The sequence below is a fragment of the Heptranchias perlo genome, chromosome 8 (assembly GCF_035084215.1).
Source record: "Heptranchias perlo isolate sHepPer1 chromosome 8, sHepPer1.hap1, whole genome shotgun sequence".
Classification (NCBI taxonomy): domain Eukaryota; kingdom Metazoa; phylum Chordata; class Chondrichthyes; order Hexanchiformes; family Hexanchidae; genus Heptranchias; species Heptranchias perlo.
The window spans coordinates 67,906,775-67,924,648 of NC_090332.1; the positions used below are offsets into that span (position 1 = coordinate 67,906,775).

Sequence of the window (17,874 nt, forward strand, 5' to 3'; positions counted from 1 at the left end):
CTGCCATAAATACAAGGATTTTTTCCCCAATGCAAATCAATTAATTTACAAATTACATCCATTAATCTGAAAATTACATGAATTTAATTACACTGATTTATGAACCTGCTAAATCTCCCCTGGAGGCCTGATTTTGTTTTTAAGACTGTGTTGGAAAACTAGCCTGTTTGTACAAGTCTTTCCTGCTCGGATTTCTTTTTTAATGTGGAAGGAACATCATTTTTTTTTTGGTTAGGCTGTTTTTCCTCCACTCATGTATTCCCTCTAAATTAATCTGTTAACGTTGGTCTGCAATTATACATTTAAAAAAAAAATTGAATTATAACATAAATCTGCACATCTGAACACTCACAATGAATGCAGTTTCTAGAACTATTGCTGTAGCTGTACTGCTGCCCTCTGCCGGCCGCGCTGTCGTGCGGCGGTCTGGTCGCAGTGGGTTGCCGTAGTTACCACATACCGGTCGCAAGATGGCCGCCGCGGTAGGAGAGAGGTGCTCGAGCGCTGGCTGAGGAGAAGCTGGCGGCTGCCTCCGTCTCCGGAGTTCGCGGGCGCCGGGCGTGGTGAAGTTTTTTTTAAAAAAAAATCTTTCCCTCTTCTGCTCCTTCCTTTCTCTAAACGGCAGCGCCGACAACAACCAGCTATGCTGCGCTTTCTGCACCAGTAGAAACCCGACATGGAGCCGTCCGAGCTGCAGCAGCCTCAAATGCAAAGGTAAGGGTGGGCGACGAGGAGAGAGGATAGGAAGAAATAAAAATAATAAAGCAAGGGGCTTGCACCACGGAGGAGGTTTCGAGACTCCATCGAAACGCGGGGACTGGGCCGCAAGCACCTTCTGCCACAAAGTGTCCCTACCATCGTCTAATGTTAGATCTGCCGCCGCGCATGCGCACAGTGCCCCGCAGCTTCCTGCCACATAGTGCATAGAGGGGGGAAATTACTGCAGCTTTTTATTTGTACCGTGAAAGAGGAAAAAAAAACCTGTGCAAGTTCTTTTAGGTTTTGCATTGTGTAGAAAAGCAAACGAGGTCACATGTGCACGCACGCGTTTCGATGCAAGAGGCTGTTAACAGCAGGAAATCGCCGCGTTCGCTCTGTGAATGAGCGAGTTTCATTTGGGAAGAAACTTTGACGAAGGAGGTCGGGTTGTGCGGCAATAATAAAAACATAAAGATGAGGGCGGCCGCGCTGCAGCTGCAATAAATCTCTTTGGGAGCATCGAGGCTGGGGGTGGGGGGGATGATATTGAAACAAACATCTGCCGCGACTCATTGATACAATGGGCGTTTGGCGAAAGGTGCGTCAGGTCACGCACAATGTGCCCAAAACTGCACAAATGCACTGTTTTTAAAGAAACAAGTGTTTGGGGCACATCTGAATTCAAATATGAACGTTTGAAGAATTGCAGCGAGGGTTGTTTGCAGAGAGTGAGTTATGACTGGTTTTGAGCTGCACTGCAGTTCCTCGCTCTTGCTGGAGAAAATCCAACACATCCCCTACCCCTTCTGGCAAATAACCATCTCATGCAGAAACCATCTCATGCAGAGTCCAAGAGCTTTCTTAACCAGGGTTTTCGTCTCTCCCTAACTCTGCGTGGCTCACACCAGACCAGGTGCGTGCAAAATCTTTTTATATTGACACCGTGAGTCACTTATGCCTAGGCTGGCGACTTTGCAACATTTTTTTCATTCCTAAAGCTTTTATGCAGCGTCCCCTGTTCCCGTCGGGCTTTTTTGTTTACCAGAATTGTTCTGTGAAATGGTTAAGCGGTGCAGCAGATACCTAACCCATTAACCCCGGGGGACACCTTCCGCGCGAGTACCGTGCTTGTAAATCTTTATTTTGACATCTATTTCTACTTTAAAGTCACAAGTCGAAAATAGCCAAGTCTCGGTGCATTTTGCGCGCACACAAGCAGTTTTCTGCGGGTGACTGTGTTGCTGTTCAGTGTTTGGAGGCAATGGATTTGAAAACAAATGCGGATTGTTGGGTATCTTGCGGAGGGGGTGGGGAGGTTGCCCATCTAGAGGGAAATCAACTAGTTGCAAAGTAAGTGTTGGGAAGAAAGTTTAAGGTTAGAGTTTTTGCGTGGGAGTTTGTGACAATGTGGCATTGATGCAGATTCAGAGCGGAATCTGAGAATGAACTTTTACCGAATAATATAATGCAGAACGAGCTTTTCGTGTGTGATTAGCTCATGTTTCTTCTGTCCTCGTTTATCTGGTAAGTTGTCACGGAGGCTTATGGGGAGAGATCGTATCGATCCAATGGTTTTTCAAGCTGTTATTTTAGTGTATTTTAAAAGGCGGCTCTGTATCGAATTAGTTTCATGTTTGTTTTCCTAGGGTGAGGCTGTGCCGTTTGCCATTTACTGCGTGCAAGTAATATTGCTACATATTTATCTTGGAATTGAGGTTGACAGAGGTTTGCCGTGCAGCGAAGCCTGTTATTAGCATGTTGCTTTTAACGACGTTGGTGTTAATGCTTTGTTTGTTTATTTGGCATTCTCTGAAAGATCCGCTTTTAGATTTTGTACGTGAATATCACATCTTTTCTAATCAATTAATTCTCGCAACGAAGTGCGGTTATAACTAAGGATAGAGGTTATATCTTTAGAAGAATTGTAACTCCCCCCCCCCCCCCCCCCGAAATTATTTCCCAAACTATTTTCTGTTCCCGGAGAGTGAGATGGGTATCATTTGCTATATTACAGCTTGCGCGCTGCAACACATCTTCAAATATTGAATGGTATTTATTCTCTTGTCGGCTGTCAAAACTTTTATTTCGCTTTGTCATTTCTAAAAAAATCTTTATGTAACCGAAAGTGTGTGTTTTTGTGTGTGTATATATGTGTCACGAACGTCCCTCAATTTTCTTCCTTATTCCTTAAGGCCGCAGCTCTACAACTATCTGGGAAGTGTGAAGTGCAGCGGGCAGACTTGAGTTGTACGACTAACTGCATATCTGCCCAGGTTGCAGTAAGGTCAGCCACAAAGGATATCTGTGCTGTGCTCCCTGGGCCACTCGTTTTTAATATTGGAAAGCAGGCAGGAGTGTCCATTCTACTGAAACATTAAAAAAAATCCATTTAAAGTTTTAAAACTTTCCAGGGTGTTTGATGGATCACCTGGGGACTTTTAAAATGAGGCATTGCACCAGAATTTTACTACAGTTGTGAACTCTTTAACAGCATAGGGTTATTGCATCATTTGGTTTTAGTATGGTTGGCTGTCCAGTTAATTTCTTGACATCCGACTTGTGCTTCCACTTTCACATCCGTGGGCACCTGAAACCACTTTGCTTCAGTATGAAAGTGGTAGAATGATCCTGTGTTTTTCTCTCTTACTGCTTTTTGGATTTTGTTATTCAGCAGTTAGATTTTGCACGAAAATTTTTGCCATCCAGATTTTTTCTTCCAATCATGTTGCAGTAAAATAATTTACCACGATACGGTTGCCATGTTAATTCCTCATCATTCAACTGCATGTGCTTCTAACAAGCAAACTATCACATAATTAGGACCAAAAAAATTACAAATGAGAAAGGAAGAACTTGCATTTCTATAGTGCCTTTCGTGACTTCGGGACGTCCCAAAGCGCTTTACTGCTAATGAATTACTTTTGAAGTGCAGTCACTATTGTAATGTAGGAAATACGACAGCCAATTTGCACACAATGTCCCACAAACAACAATGAGATAATGTTTGTGCTGTTGGTTGAGGGCTAAATATTGGCCAGGACACCAGGGAGAACTCCCCAGCTGTTCGAAATAGTGTCATGGGATCTTTTATGTTCACCTGAAAGGGCAGACAGGCTCTCTGTTTAACGGCTCATCAAAAAGGTGGCACCTCTGACAGCGCAGCACTCCCTCTGTACTGCACTGAAGTGTCGGCCTGGATTATGCGTTCACGTTTCGGAATAGGACTTGAATGGGGCCGAGTCTTCTGACTCTGAGGCGAGAGTGCTACTTCTTTCTCTAACTAACACACTTTTAGGCCACAGTTGTCGATCACTGAAGGAAAACAATACAATTGGTAATTGGAGTAACCAAAGCTGGCAATAGAAATGAGAGAGTAAGACAGAATCGGAGTCAGTAACAAGCACAGCTGAATGGTATGAGAAAAAGAATGTTAGACACAAGCAGATTAACAGAGGGGCAGAAATAGCGACAGATAATACAGCAAACTGAGGGAGACAGGGAGAGTAACTGACAAGGAAAGTTTAGAAATGCAGAGAAAACAAGTTTACGACAGTGACTGAACACTTCGAAAATTTTCATCTGATCAAAGAGCCAGCATGGATTTATAAAGTGTAGGTCGTGCCAGACGAACCTGATTGAATTTTTTGAAAAGGTGACTAAAGTAGTGGACGGGGAACGTCTATGGATGTTGTTTATATGGACTTCCAGAAGGCATTCGCTAAAGGCCCTCATAAGAGACTGTTAGCTAAAGTTGAAGCTCATGGAATTGAGGGGACATTATTGACCTGGTTAGGAAATTGGCTGAGTGGCTGGAGACAGAGTAGGGATAATGGGCAGGTACTCAAATTGGCAGGATGTGACCAGTGATGTCCCACAGGGATCTGTATTGGAGCCTCAACTATTCACTATTTATTAACAACTTAGATGACAGGATAGAGAGCCACATGTCCAAGTTTGCTGATGACACAAAGATAGGCAGCGTTGTAAGCAGTCTAGATGGGAGCATAGAATTAGAGATATATTAATAGATTAAGTAAATGGGCAAAACTGTGGCAAATGGATTTCAATGTAGACAAGTGTGAGGTCATCCACTTTGGACTTAAGAGTACTTTCTAAATGGTGAAAAGCTCGAAACAGTGGAGGTCCAAAGAGGCTTGGGGGTCCATGTGCATAGATCATTAAAATGTCATGGAGAGGTATAGAAAATAATCAAAAAGGCTAATTGAATGCTGGCCTTTATATCAAGAGGACTAGAAGGGATAGAAGTTATGCTACAGCTATATAAAGCCCTGGTTAGACCACACCTGGAGTACTGTGTTCAGTTCTGGGCACCGCACCACAGGAAGGATATATTGGCCTTGGAGGGAGTGCAGCGTAGATTTACTAGAATGATGCCTGGACTATGAGGAGAGATTACACAAACTACGGTTGTATTCCCTGGAATTTAGAAGATTAAGGGGTGATTTGATCAAAGTTTTCAAGATATTAAGAGAAACCTACTTGACCTCGCCCTCACCAATCTACCATTCCGGAATCTAGGGAATTTTGGAAGATCATAACCAATGCATCCACTATCTCTGCAGCCATCTCTTTTAGAACCCTCGGATGTAGGCCATCAGGTCCAGTTAGTTTCTCCAGTACTGTTCTCTAGCGATATTAATTACTTTAAGTTCCTCACTCCCATTAGACCCTTGGTTCCCCACTATTTCTGGTATTTTTTTGTGTCTCCTACTGTGAAGACAGATACAAAATATTTGATTAACACATCTGCCATTTCCTGATTTCCCCATTAGAATTTCTCCTGTCTTAGCCTCTAAGGGGCCAACGTTTATTTTTGCTATTTTCTTCCTTTTTACATATTTGTAGAAGCTCTTGCAATCTGTTTTTATATTTCTTGCTAGTTTACTTTCATATTCTATTTTTTTCCCTTATCAATTTTTTGGTTGTCCTTTGCTGGTTTCTAAAACCCTCCCAATCTTCAGGCTTACTACTCTTCTTGACAACATTATATGCCTCTTTTAATCTAATACTCTCCTTAACTTCTTTAGTTAGCCACGAGTGGATCACTTTTCCCGTGGAGTTTTTATTTCTCAATGGAATGTATATTTGTTGAGAATATTGAAATATTTCTTGAAGTGTTTGCCATTGCTTTTCAACCCTCATATCCTTTTAATTTGGTTTCCCAATCTACCTTAGCCAAGTCACCCCTCAAGTAATTGGCTTTATTTAAGTTTAAGACTCTAGTTTCTGACTTAAGTACGTCTTTCTCAAACTCAATGTGAAGAGAGATATGAGGTTGGCAACTCAGCTCGGGGCTGAATAGGATGTCAAGGTTGTAAACTGTCTGGTTCACCGTAGGACAGTGGCCGTGGAGGGGGTTGGAATCGAAGGCGCTTGTGATGGGGACTGATTCAGTGTGCCAGTTATCAAGCTTGCTGCATCCAATTTCTCTTTTCGGGCCCTGCCACGTGCAATAACTTGGGAGGCAAAGGATATTAACATGGGAGAGCAACACACAATGGTTGATTTGGAGAGTGGAGGCAAAGGATATGAACATGGGAGAGTGACAGTGATTGATTTGGCATTGCTCTCCCAAAACCTGGATTTGAGCAAAAGCATTTAATGCTAATGGATGCAAATTTCTCCTTAGCTCGTAAGTTTTTCTTTCTTGACTACTGTTATAAATGTAAATGGTGGAATATAGGGGTTGAAGAAGTACTGATTTCTGGAGGTAGGGAGCAAAATTAGCCAACAAAAGTTCTTTACCGTGATTATTGGGTACGTTACCTTCACACAAGTTTCTGCAGGAATGTTATAAGTTCGATTACAACTTTATTCTTGTACATCATTCTAGATGGTATCCCTGTAAAACATGCAAACTAACTTGTCAGTGCAGGATTGGTGTGAGCTTTGTAGCCAGTTCAATTTGGAAATACGATCTACTTAGCGAACACATCATTTGACTCTCCCTAAATAGAGAGCTCCATAGTTTCTTTTTAACAGGCTTTAGTATATTTGGCTACTGCATTTCATTTAAATCATTTTAATGTTTTGTGGTATCTAACTGTAGATTCTATAGGATAAGTTAGCAGCAATCACTCATCCAGTAGCCCAATTAGAAACTATCTCCCAGGCTGGAAACAGTTGAAGTCTGCATAAGAAACTCCTTGCATGTGCTGACAGATTAAAATGATCTCTCATCAGCCCAGTAGAACTTCTATGATTGGCTTGTGGCTGTTTGCCATACTGAACAGGGTGCAGTGGAAATGTGACTGGGTTAGAATAAGAAATGTGAATTGTTGACATCTTTGTGGTAGACACAAGTGCTACCAGGAAAATGCTGTTTTTTTTTCTAAATAGTACAATTTTCATAAGGTTTAAAAATATTACAGTTGGGGTTCTATAGAAATGAGCAGTTTAAATGGCTGCACAGAAGTATGATCCTGAGAACACTCTCTTTATGCTGTTTTCACATATAGTGTATATATATTTCAATTCTTGTTTGTCATGACATACTTGTCAGATTTCAGCATCATAGTTTTGATTTCTTTCGCACTTTTGGTGTTACCCTTTTTGACTCTCTCACTTGGACGTCACGTTTTGATTTGCTCAAATTTCACATTCAAATAAAGCACAACTCAGTAGCTAAGAAATACAACCTAAATCTACCAGTGAAGCACAGCAGAACCTGAACCAGTTACATCTCTCGGAATAATTTTCAGTCTTTTTGGCCACAACCAATCAGAACTCACTAACTACTGGTCTGAGTAAAATCTACCAATAAAAAAGAAAAACTAAACTAATCAAGTTGCTCAAAGTTTTGACACCATCCAGGACAGAGCAATTCACTTGTTTGACACCCTTACCCCTGGACTCGATATGCATCCCTCCACTACTGGCACACTGGCTGCAATATGCACTGTCTACAGGTTGAAATCATGCAGCAACTTGCCAAGCTTGCTTACTTCGACAGCACTTCACTCTCCTGTGACCTCTACCATCAATAAGGGCAAAGGCAGCAACATCATGGAAACTGATACGAAGGATGAGGGACCTCAGTTATGTTAAGAGACTAGAGAAGCTGGGATTGTTCTCAGCAGAGATGGTTAATGGGAGATTTAATAGAGGTGTTCAAAATTATAAGGGCTTTTAATAGAGTAAATCAGGAGAAACTGTTTCCACTGGCAGGACAGTCAGTAACCAGAGGACACAGATTTAAGATAATTGGCAAAAGAATCAGGAAAGATGAGAATTGTATTTATGCAGCGAGTTATGACCTGTCTGAAAGGGTGGTGGAAGCTGATTCCGGTAATTTCAAAAGGGAATTTGATATATACTTGAAAAATTTGCAAAGCTATGGGGAAAGAGTCGGGGGGGTGGGGGGAATGGGACTAATTGGATAGCTCTTCAAAAGAGCCGGCACAGGCACGATGGGCTGAATGGCCTCCTATGCTGTATGATTCCAACTCCATTACTTCCAAGTCACATGCCATCCAGACGGACATATATCTCCATTCCTTCATTGTCGCTGGGTCAATAATCTTAAAATTCCATACCACAGCACTGTTGGGAGCACCATCACCACAAGGACTGCAAAAGTTCAGAGAAGGTCCACCTTCTCAGGGCAACTAGGAATGGACAGTAAATGCCAGCATTGCCCACATTCCAAGAACAAATTTAAAAAAAAAACTTTCATGGTTTTTACAGTAATGGACAGTTGCTGAATCTGATCCTTAATGCACTGGTTTAAGGTCCCATAATACCATGTAATGAAAACTTGAATTTGACCAGTTCAGTCATCATAGTAGGTACAGTACTGGTTGAGGCCATTTGGCCCATTGTGCCTGTGCTGGCTCTTTGAAAGAGCCATCCAATTAGTCCCATAGCCCTGTAAATTTTTTCCCTTCAGGATTTATCCAATTCCATTTTGAAAGTTGCTATTGAATCTGCTTCCACCAGGCAGTGCATTCCAGATTATTGCAACTTGCTATGTTCAAAAAAAAAGTTTTCTTACGTCGTCTCTGGCTCTTTTGTTGATCACCTTGAATCTGTGCCCTCTGGTTACTGACCCTTCTGCAGCTGGAAACAGTTTCTCATTCACTATCAATACCGTTCATGATTTTGAGCACCTCCTATCAAATCTCCCCATAATCTTCTCTGTTCTATGGAGAACAACCCCAGCTTGTCCTGCCACTGTCAAAGATTTGTGTACTCTTCCTTTTCCCCCTGGCGCTCCCTTTAAAATTGTACCATTTAGTTTACATTGCCTCTCCTCATTCTTCCTACCAAAATATATCACTTCATGAGGTGTTAAATTTCATCTGCCATATGTCTGCCCATTTTACCAGTCTGCCTTTGTCCTCCTGAAGTCTGTTACTATCCTTCACATTGTTCACTACATTTGAGTTTTGTGACATCTGTAAACTTATCATCTGTACCCAAGTCCAAGTCATTAATATATATCAAAAAGAGCAGTGGTCCTAATACTGACCCCTGGGGAACACCACTGTATACTTCCCTCCAGCCTGAAAAACAACCGTTCACCCCATTCTCTCCTTTCTGTGCTGCTGCTCTCTTTAATCCCACAGGCTTTAATTTTGCTAACAAGTCTATTATGTGGTACTTCATCAAATGCCTTTTGAAAGTCCATATACACATCAACCACGCTACCCTCATCAACCCTCTCCGTTACTTCATCAAAGGACTCAATCAAGTTAGTCAAACACGATTTTCCTTTTACGGATCTGTGCTGACTTTAATTTATTATCCCTTTTCCAAATGCCAGTTAATTTTGTCCCGGATTATTGTGTGTCAAAGTTTTCCCACCACTGACGTTGGGCTGACTTGCCTGTAATTGCCAGGTTTATCACTCCATCCTGCCACCTCCCCCCTTTTTGTTTTGAACAGGGGTCTAATATTTGCAATCCCCCAGTTCTCCAGCACTGTCCTCATATCTAAGGAGGGTTGGAAGATTGTGGTCAGAGCCTCCGCAATTTCCACCAATACTTCCGTTAGTAACCTAGGGTGCATCCCATCTGGACTGGGTGACTTCTCTACTTTGAGTACTGCCAATCTTTTAATTACCTCTGTTTTTATCCTATCCAATATTACTTCTACCTCCTCCATTACTGCTACAATGGCAGCATCTTTAGTGAAGATGGATGCAAAGTATTCATTTAGCACCTCAGCTATGCCCCCTGCCTTGACAAGAAGCTTTTTTGTCCCTAATTGATCCCACACTTCCTTTGACTACCTTTTTACTATTTATATGTTTATATAAGACTTTTGTGTTCCCCTTTAGGCTAGCTGCTAATCTATTCTCATACTCTCTTTGCCCCTCTTATTCCCTTTCTTAGATCTCCTCTGTACTTTCTGTATTCAACTTGATTATCTACTGTATTATGAACCTTACATTCATCATAAGTCTCCTTTTTCTGTTTCATTTTAATATTTAGATCATGTCATCCAGGGGGCTCTAGCTTTGGATGCCCTTTCTTTCCCCCTCATAGGAATGTGTCTACTCTGTGTCCGAACCAGCTCCTCCTTGAAGGCTTCCCATTGTTCAATTACTGTTTTGCCTACCAGTTTTTGATTCCAGTCCACCTGAGCAAGGTCCCTTTTTAACTCTCAGAAGTTAGCCCTCCTCCAGTTAAGTAATTTTACACTTGATTGTTCCTTGTCCTTTTCCATAACTATTCGAAATCTGATATTATGATCGTTGTTCCCCAAATGCCCTCCACTAAAACATGCTCCACCTGCCCCACTTCATTCCCCAGAACTAGATCCAGCACTTGTTCTCCATACACAGATGCGGCCGGACCGGCTGCGATTTCCAGCAAAAAAAAAGTTACCTGTTTTTAATACAAACCCCAGCATCTGCTACATTTGACCCCTTGTGACCCCACCTCCGTATTCTTGGATGTAATGTTTCCCTGACTAACCTGTTTGAACACCATTCACTCCTTTGATTGCTGTGATTATCTCTCTGCCGAGGTGTGATAAAGGGCAGTTAAAAAGATTATCTGTAATCACCAAGCATTGTTCTCTGACTATATATGCTGTGCCTATATACATCTCTTCACTTCACCTGATGAAGGAGCAAAGCTCCGAACGCTTGTGATTTCAAATAAAGCTGTTGGACTATAACTGGGTGTTGTACATCTCCTTGCATTTGTCCACCCCAGTCCATCACCGGCATCTCCACATCATTTTCTTCCTGGTTGTGCTGGAAACGTACTGTTCAAGAAAGTTCTCTTGTACACATTTCAGGAATTCCTCCCCCTCTTCGCCCTATACACTGTTACTGTCCCAGTCTATATTGGGATAATTGTGCTCCCCCGTTATCACTACTCCGTAGTTCTTGCATCTTTCTGTACTTTGCTCCTCTATCTCCTTCCACTGTTTGGTGGCCTATAGCATATACCCAGTAGCATAATAGCTCCTCTATTTATTAATTCTAACCAAATAGATTCTGTCTTTGACCCCTCAACAACATCATCCCTTTCCTGTGCTATAATAGTTTGTTTGATCAATATTACCTCTTCTTTCCTGAATACCTTGTAGCCAGGAATATTCAGTACCCAATCCTCCTCCTCTTTGAGCCAGGTCCATGTTATTGCCACTATATCACAGTCCCATTTGGCGACTTGAGTCTACAACTCACCAACCTTATTTACCACGCTATGTGCATTTACGCATGTGCACTCTAAACTTATCTTAGATTGCCTCATATTTGCCCCCTGTTTGATCCTTCCTATTTCTGAAATATTCTTTACTCTAGTGCTATTTTTTTTTTCTAGTCCTCTGTGCATCTTGTTTCTCCTCTCTAATATTTCATCCTGGTGCCCACCCCCTGCCAGATTTGTTTGGCCTGATAATAGTGTGCTTTACACAGTACAATGGAAACAATATAATCCTCCAACTCAATGTGAGAAACGATGGAAAATCTGCTTTAAAAAATCACATTTATTAAATGTTTTGTGTATGCATGCGCTTTACACAAGTTTGACACATCCTGTAACCTTATTTACGTCACATCTATTTCTGTCATGTTTGAAATCAGTTTTTCATTTTCTTCGCCTTTGCTCGAATCCTTCGACTTCCATCTCCTAGGTAGCTGTTAAATGCCTAACTCATGTCTCCAAGCTTTTGGTGGTGTAAAGCAGTTGACTTTATTTTGGCCTCTGCGTGTCTCCATCAGGTTTCTGATGTGAATAGGCAATAGCTGAAGAATTCTTAAAATGCTTTGGATGCTTTTCAAAATATTAAAAGTTTTTACTATTTTAAAAGGGGCTCAAAGTACTGAAACTTAAAACTTCTTTTTCAGACTTTTGTGGGGATGCGGGGTGCAGAATTCCCAATAGGGATTGTCCATGCTGTGTGGGAGGCCCTACAGTAGTGTTAAAAAAAAAATCTTCTGGGGAAAGAGTCCCATGCCTATTTCCTCCTAACACCTCTTGCCACCATTGCACTTACCAAGCTCTGGTGCCTCTTTTTTTTTCCCCCCGCCCCCCCAAAATCTTCTACCTCCTATGACTGAAGTGCCTGTGTCTTTCTCCCTTCTTGCCCCCCCCTCCTATCCTCTCTTGCTGTCCCCCTCCCATTTGAACTCCCTGGTCTTCTCCTGATCCCCTTTTGCTGCCTCTCACCACCCAGTGCCTTGCCTGCTCCCTCATGCAGCAACTCCCACCCTGAGTAGCTGTACTTTGCCCTCCCCACGCTCACTGCTGCCACCTCTTGCCACTGCGCCACAAGCCCAGCACCTGCTTCCCCTTCATCCCTACCATTTTTGTTCCTTCTGTTCTTGCTCCCACTCTCATCACCAATTGGCCCTATCTTCCCCTTCACCGCTAACCCCTGTTGTTATGCTACTTCACTCATTCCATGCTCGCGCACTCTGACAGCCCCCCCACTTCTAGTTTACCATTCCAAAGTACTGTCTGATCCCACACTCCCCCTCATTTCTCCCAGACTTTTGCACCCAACCTAACATTCCCAAAGCCCACAAGCCTCATTTCAAATGCTCCCAGACCTAACTCCCTGGTACACCCAGATCCACACATCACTCGCCAGCATTACTTTAATCAGGACTCCCCCCCCCCCCCCCTCCTCCTATTCCATCACTAGTGTATCTTGACCTACTACTTCTAGACCTTGGAATTCTTCATCAATATCTCACGAGTATCCCAGTGCTCCCATATCCTGGGTCTCCCCATCCTAGTATATTTTCACACCTATGCATGCACGTCCTACCATCGCCAATACGCCCACACCCTAAATCTCACTACTACCACATCCCACAATCTGATGCCAGTATTCCCACATCACAAAACTACCTCTATTGCTTCTAAATCCCATAGCCCCCACCTCCCACATCCTGGCATTAATCACCCTTCTGCCACAGCCACACCCAATAACACTCCTACCACTTCCACATACCGCTCTCACTATTCCCAGACTCCGGGACACTCCTTTCTTGCCTATCCTACAATCTCTTGCCCAATCCTCCCAAGACCTCCCGTACCTATAAAACCCCAACCAAATTATCTCAGTTAATGCTCTCAAGCCCCAAGATATCCCTCCCAAATATATTTCTTTACTTTCTTCCCCTTCATCACCAAGCTAGCCCACTCCTTCCCCCTCGCACTTCACAATCTTTCACGTACCACTAAACCCTCTGCAACCCCTTGCTTTCCCCCTTCATTCCCGAACTGTTCACCACTCCACATCACTCACCCAAACTTCCAATTTAACACCCTCATTCTTTCCTCCTCCTTCCTCCCCACATGTTTTATAATTGTCCACCGCTCAATCCAAACTCCTCAACCTTTGCCCTCTGCCCATCTCACAATCAACTTCAAACTGCCTCATGACATACCCACTGTCAGATGATCAACATAAACAGCATCCCTTGTACACACAATGGCACTGACACACAAATATAAAATCTGTAAGTATTTTTATTTTACCTGTTAACAAAATACTCCATATAAATTGTTTGAAATATACTCAAATATTTGTCCTTTATAAGTTGTCTTTTTATCTTGTATACATTGCATATAAATACATATTAATATATCTTACAAACATCTACATAAACATTAAAACCTTTAAATATACAATTTTCAACTTTTCAATTGCATTAATTTCAAGAGCCCATTATATTAAAAAATAGTTCTATTCAGGAGAGCTACATCTTTGTTCCACTGCCTCCCCCAATGCACTGTTGCTTTACATAAGAACAGTCAGAGATGAAAAAAGGAAGCTCAGTGCATTGAAACTCGTCTCTTGTCAAACCAACATGGCATCTAATTGCACTTTGAATCAATCCCCTGCTATTGCTTCTGTTACCTTACTTGAGTACACTCTGAGTAAAGGTGTTTTACACAATAATGCATATCTTCTAAATATACGTTTCACTGATTTTCATTTATGCCATCTGGACCTACTTCGCTTGAATATTAAAACATTTCAAAACATTTTAACGGCCATGTAAAGGCTCTGAAAAACTAGCTGCACAAGCAGATCCGTGCTGTGCATGTGTATATTTGATCTCTGTATAATGGCATCTGGATGTAATGACCTAAGCACAAATTCCATCCAGTAAATAGGGGAAAATATGCCCATTACTTTTTAAAATATTGTTTGAGATGTATATAATGCTAGTGGAGGTTTAGACTTTTGGATTCAAAGTCAAAATTATGAAATTGTGTGGCATGCATATTTAGTTTATCAATATAAGGCAGACTGGAGAGAGGCGTAGGAACAGGGGTTGTAGAAGAAAGAAAAGACTATCGCCAAGGGCACAAGGTGCCAGATTGGAGAGGAGCTGTCATATATTGCTATACATGGTAGGGCAGTAGTAAATGGACATTGGGGGTGGGGGGTGGGCGGGTTTGCAAGTATCTGATCGAAAACAAGAGCCTGTTCCCACTGTTTGTGTAAGCTAGTACTGAGGGCATTTTGGAAAGCTGGAATTATTTCACAGTTTTGAACATCAGTAGAAGTAAGCCAACAAAAAAGCTAGCTCAGTTACTGAAACCTATCTGGGATTAGTAACCAGTGGCAGTACAGTCCTGTAGGAGTTGCATGTCAAATTGCTGCTGCTTTTTAAAAATTCAGCACAAAAGCCCAGTTTTTTTTAAAAAAGCGATTTTTGGTCGTCTCTCTGTCTGAACACGGTGATTGCCTTGGCAACGGGCAGTTGCAGGGGCATTCTGTAAACACCATGTATTGTTCTATATGTATAAATGCGTAGGCTTCGAGGAGCTCCTGAACATTTACCTGAGGAAGGAGGAAGTCTCCGAAAGCTTGTGAATTTAAAATAAAATTGCTGGACTATAACTTGGTGTTGTAAAATTGTTTACAATTGATTTTTCCAGGCAGGTGGGTTGCCCCCAGAGCCAGTAAATTAATCTGTTGCAGAGTGGCGCCCTGTGTTTGTTCTCAGGCTGCAATGGAGCCAATGCAGAAAATTGCTATGTTTTTGTTGCCAATGCACTTAGTATTGTAATAAAACGCTAAATGATGGTTAAACTTAATTGTTATGCTGTATGCTAATGAATGCTGAATTCTGCTACTGTGAAAGGAATACAATAACTCAGTTGTAGCAAGGCTGACTGTTCAAATAGTTTAAAAACTGTAGCATTGGTGGGTACTAAACGTTTGCCGTTGTAAAGTAAAATTGAAAGATAGTGTTTTGTCTAAGCTTCTGAAAGCCTCCCTGTCAGGGCCAAAAACAGCTGAGTGCACTGGATACAGCAAAGGCTATGGACCCCCGACAACATCCCGGCTGTAGTGCTGAAGGCTTGTGCTCCAGAACTAGCGGCGCCTCTAGCCAAACTGTTCCAGTACAGCTACAACACTGGCATCTACTCGACAATGTGGAAAATTGCCCAGGTATGTCCTGTCCACAAAAAGCAGGACAAATCCAATCCGGCCAATTACCAACCCATCAGCCTACTCTCATTCATCAGCAAAGTGATGGAAGGTGTCGTCAACAGTGCTATCAAGCGGCACTTACTCACCAATAACCTGCTCACCGATGTTCAGTTTGGGTTCCGCCAGGACCACTCGGCTCCAGACCTCATTACAGCCTTGGTCCAAACATGGACAAAAGAGCTGAATTCCAGAGGCGAGGTGAGAGTGACTGCCCTTGACATCAAAGCAGCATTTGACCGAGTGTGGCACCAAGGAGCCCGAGTAAAATTGAAGTCAATGGGAATCGGGGAAAACTCTCCAGTGGTTGGAGTCATACCTAGCACAAAGGAAGATGGTAGTGGTTGTTGGAGGCCAATCATCTCAGCCCCAGGACATTGCAGGAGTTCCTCAGGGCAATGTCCTAGGCCTGACCATTTTCAGCTGCTTCATCAATGACCTTCCCTCCATCGTAAGGTTAGAAATGGGGATGTTCGCTGATGATTGCACAGTGTTCAGTTCCATTTGCAACCCCTCAGATAATGAAGCAGTCCGTGCCTGCATGCAGCAAGACCTGGACAACATCCAGGCTTGGGCTGATAATTGGCAAGTAACATTTGTGCCAGACAAGTGCCAGGCAATGACTGTCTCCAACAAGAGAGAGTCTAACCACCTCCCCTTGACATTCAACGGCATTACCATCGCCGAATCCCCCACCATCAACATCCTGGGGGTCACCATTGACCAGAAACTTAACTGGACCAACCACATAAATACTGTGGCTACAAGAGCAGGTCAGAGGCCAGGTATTCTGCGGCGAGTGACTCGCCTCCTGACTCCCCAAAGCCTTTCCACCATCTACAAGGCACAAGTCAGGAATGTGATGAAATACTCTCCACCTGCGTGGATGAGTGCAGCTCCAACAACACTCAGAAGCTCGACACCATCCAGGACAAAGCAGCCCACTTGATTGGCACCCCATCCACCACCCTAAACATTCACTCCCTTCACCACCGGCGCACTGTGGCTGCAGTGTGTACCACCCACAGGATGCACTGCAGCAACTCGCCAAGGCTTCTTCGACAGCACCTCCCAAACCCACGACCTCTATCACCTAGAAGGACAAGGGCAGCAGGCACATGGGAACAACACCACCTGCATGTTCCCCTCCAAGTCACACACCATCCCGACTTGGAAATATATCGCTGTTCTTTCATCGTCGCTGGGTCAAAATCCTGGAACTCCCTTCCTAACAGCATTGTGGGAGAACCTTCAACACACTGACTGCAGCGGTTCAAGAAGGTGGCTCACCACCATCTTCTCAAGGCAATTAGGGATGGGCAATAAATGCTGGCTTTGCCAGCGACGCCCACATCCCATGAATGAATAAAAAAATTTGTCTTTCATCGCATTAATGAAGTTTTCATTTGGAGACCTCAGCCTTTCCAAAAAGCCTGGGCTTGGACTTGATATTTTTGCCCAAAGATATGACACTTAGCTGAAGGCATGTCCAAAATTTTAAGCTTGTGCAGGGTGCACAATTTCTCAGCAAGCATCAGTGGCATTTAAGCTAGCCAAATTATAAAATGCTGCTTTTATCATCTCTAACCAAAATCTATTTGGTTGTTTTTGAAAAACAATTTGGAAACCTTTATTTGGGTAAAATTTATATTTTAAAACCAAATTGTATGTGCGTGCTTGTGATTGAGAAAAATGATTGTACTAATTGCAAACTTGTTATAGCTTTTGTTTTGTGTTCTATAAATTTCAGAAAGTGTCCTAAGCTCAGACGGTATCTTTCCTCATCCTAATTTTACTTCATTTTTCAAAACCAAGTTGAATTTTGAGGCAAATGGGAAACTTCTAATTATTTCACCTGCCTTTTGCTGACACAAAATATAAACATTCTAATTGACACACTGCGAGAAAGGAGGACAGATATGACTGCTCATCCCGATTTGATTTTTTTAAAAAGGGAAACAGTGTTTGAATTTTAAAAGTTAACAAAAGCTTTGAGGGAAATGGGTAAGCGGGAAGGGAAGGATGGAAACTGGTTGAGGGTGAGAAAGTCTTTGGCCTCTTGCAATGTGTTTTGGGAGATGAGTAGGAGTGAGGTTGCGTGGATGGTGAGTTATGGGTGCGGTGGGTGACTGGAGCAAAAGGGAGGGGAGGAATCTGGCTGAGTGGGTAGATCAAAAGGGAAGTGCTGGGGGTAGCTAGTGATGGGAGTGAGTAGGGACTGAGGGGGTGCTGGGGAGG

The 17,874-nt window shown here is 42.7% G+C and overlaps 1 protein-coding gene across 1 annotated transcript in view; it reads left to right on the forward strand.

The window, feature by feature from the left end:
- The first annotated feature begins 450 nt into the window (after window positions 1-450).
- The window catches only part of map3k4 (mitogen-activated protein kinase kinase kinase 4), a 180,241-nt gene continuing 162,817 nt past the window's right edge, over window positions 451-17,874 (forward strand). Inside the window, exon 1 of the mRNA XM_067989234.1 lies at window positions 451-714. Within this exon, the coding sequence (XP_067845335.1) occupies window positions 677-714 (38 nt within the window). The 5' untranslated portion in view covers window positions 451-676. The remainder of the gene's footprint in view (window positions 715-17,874) is intronic.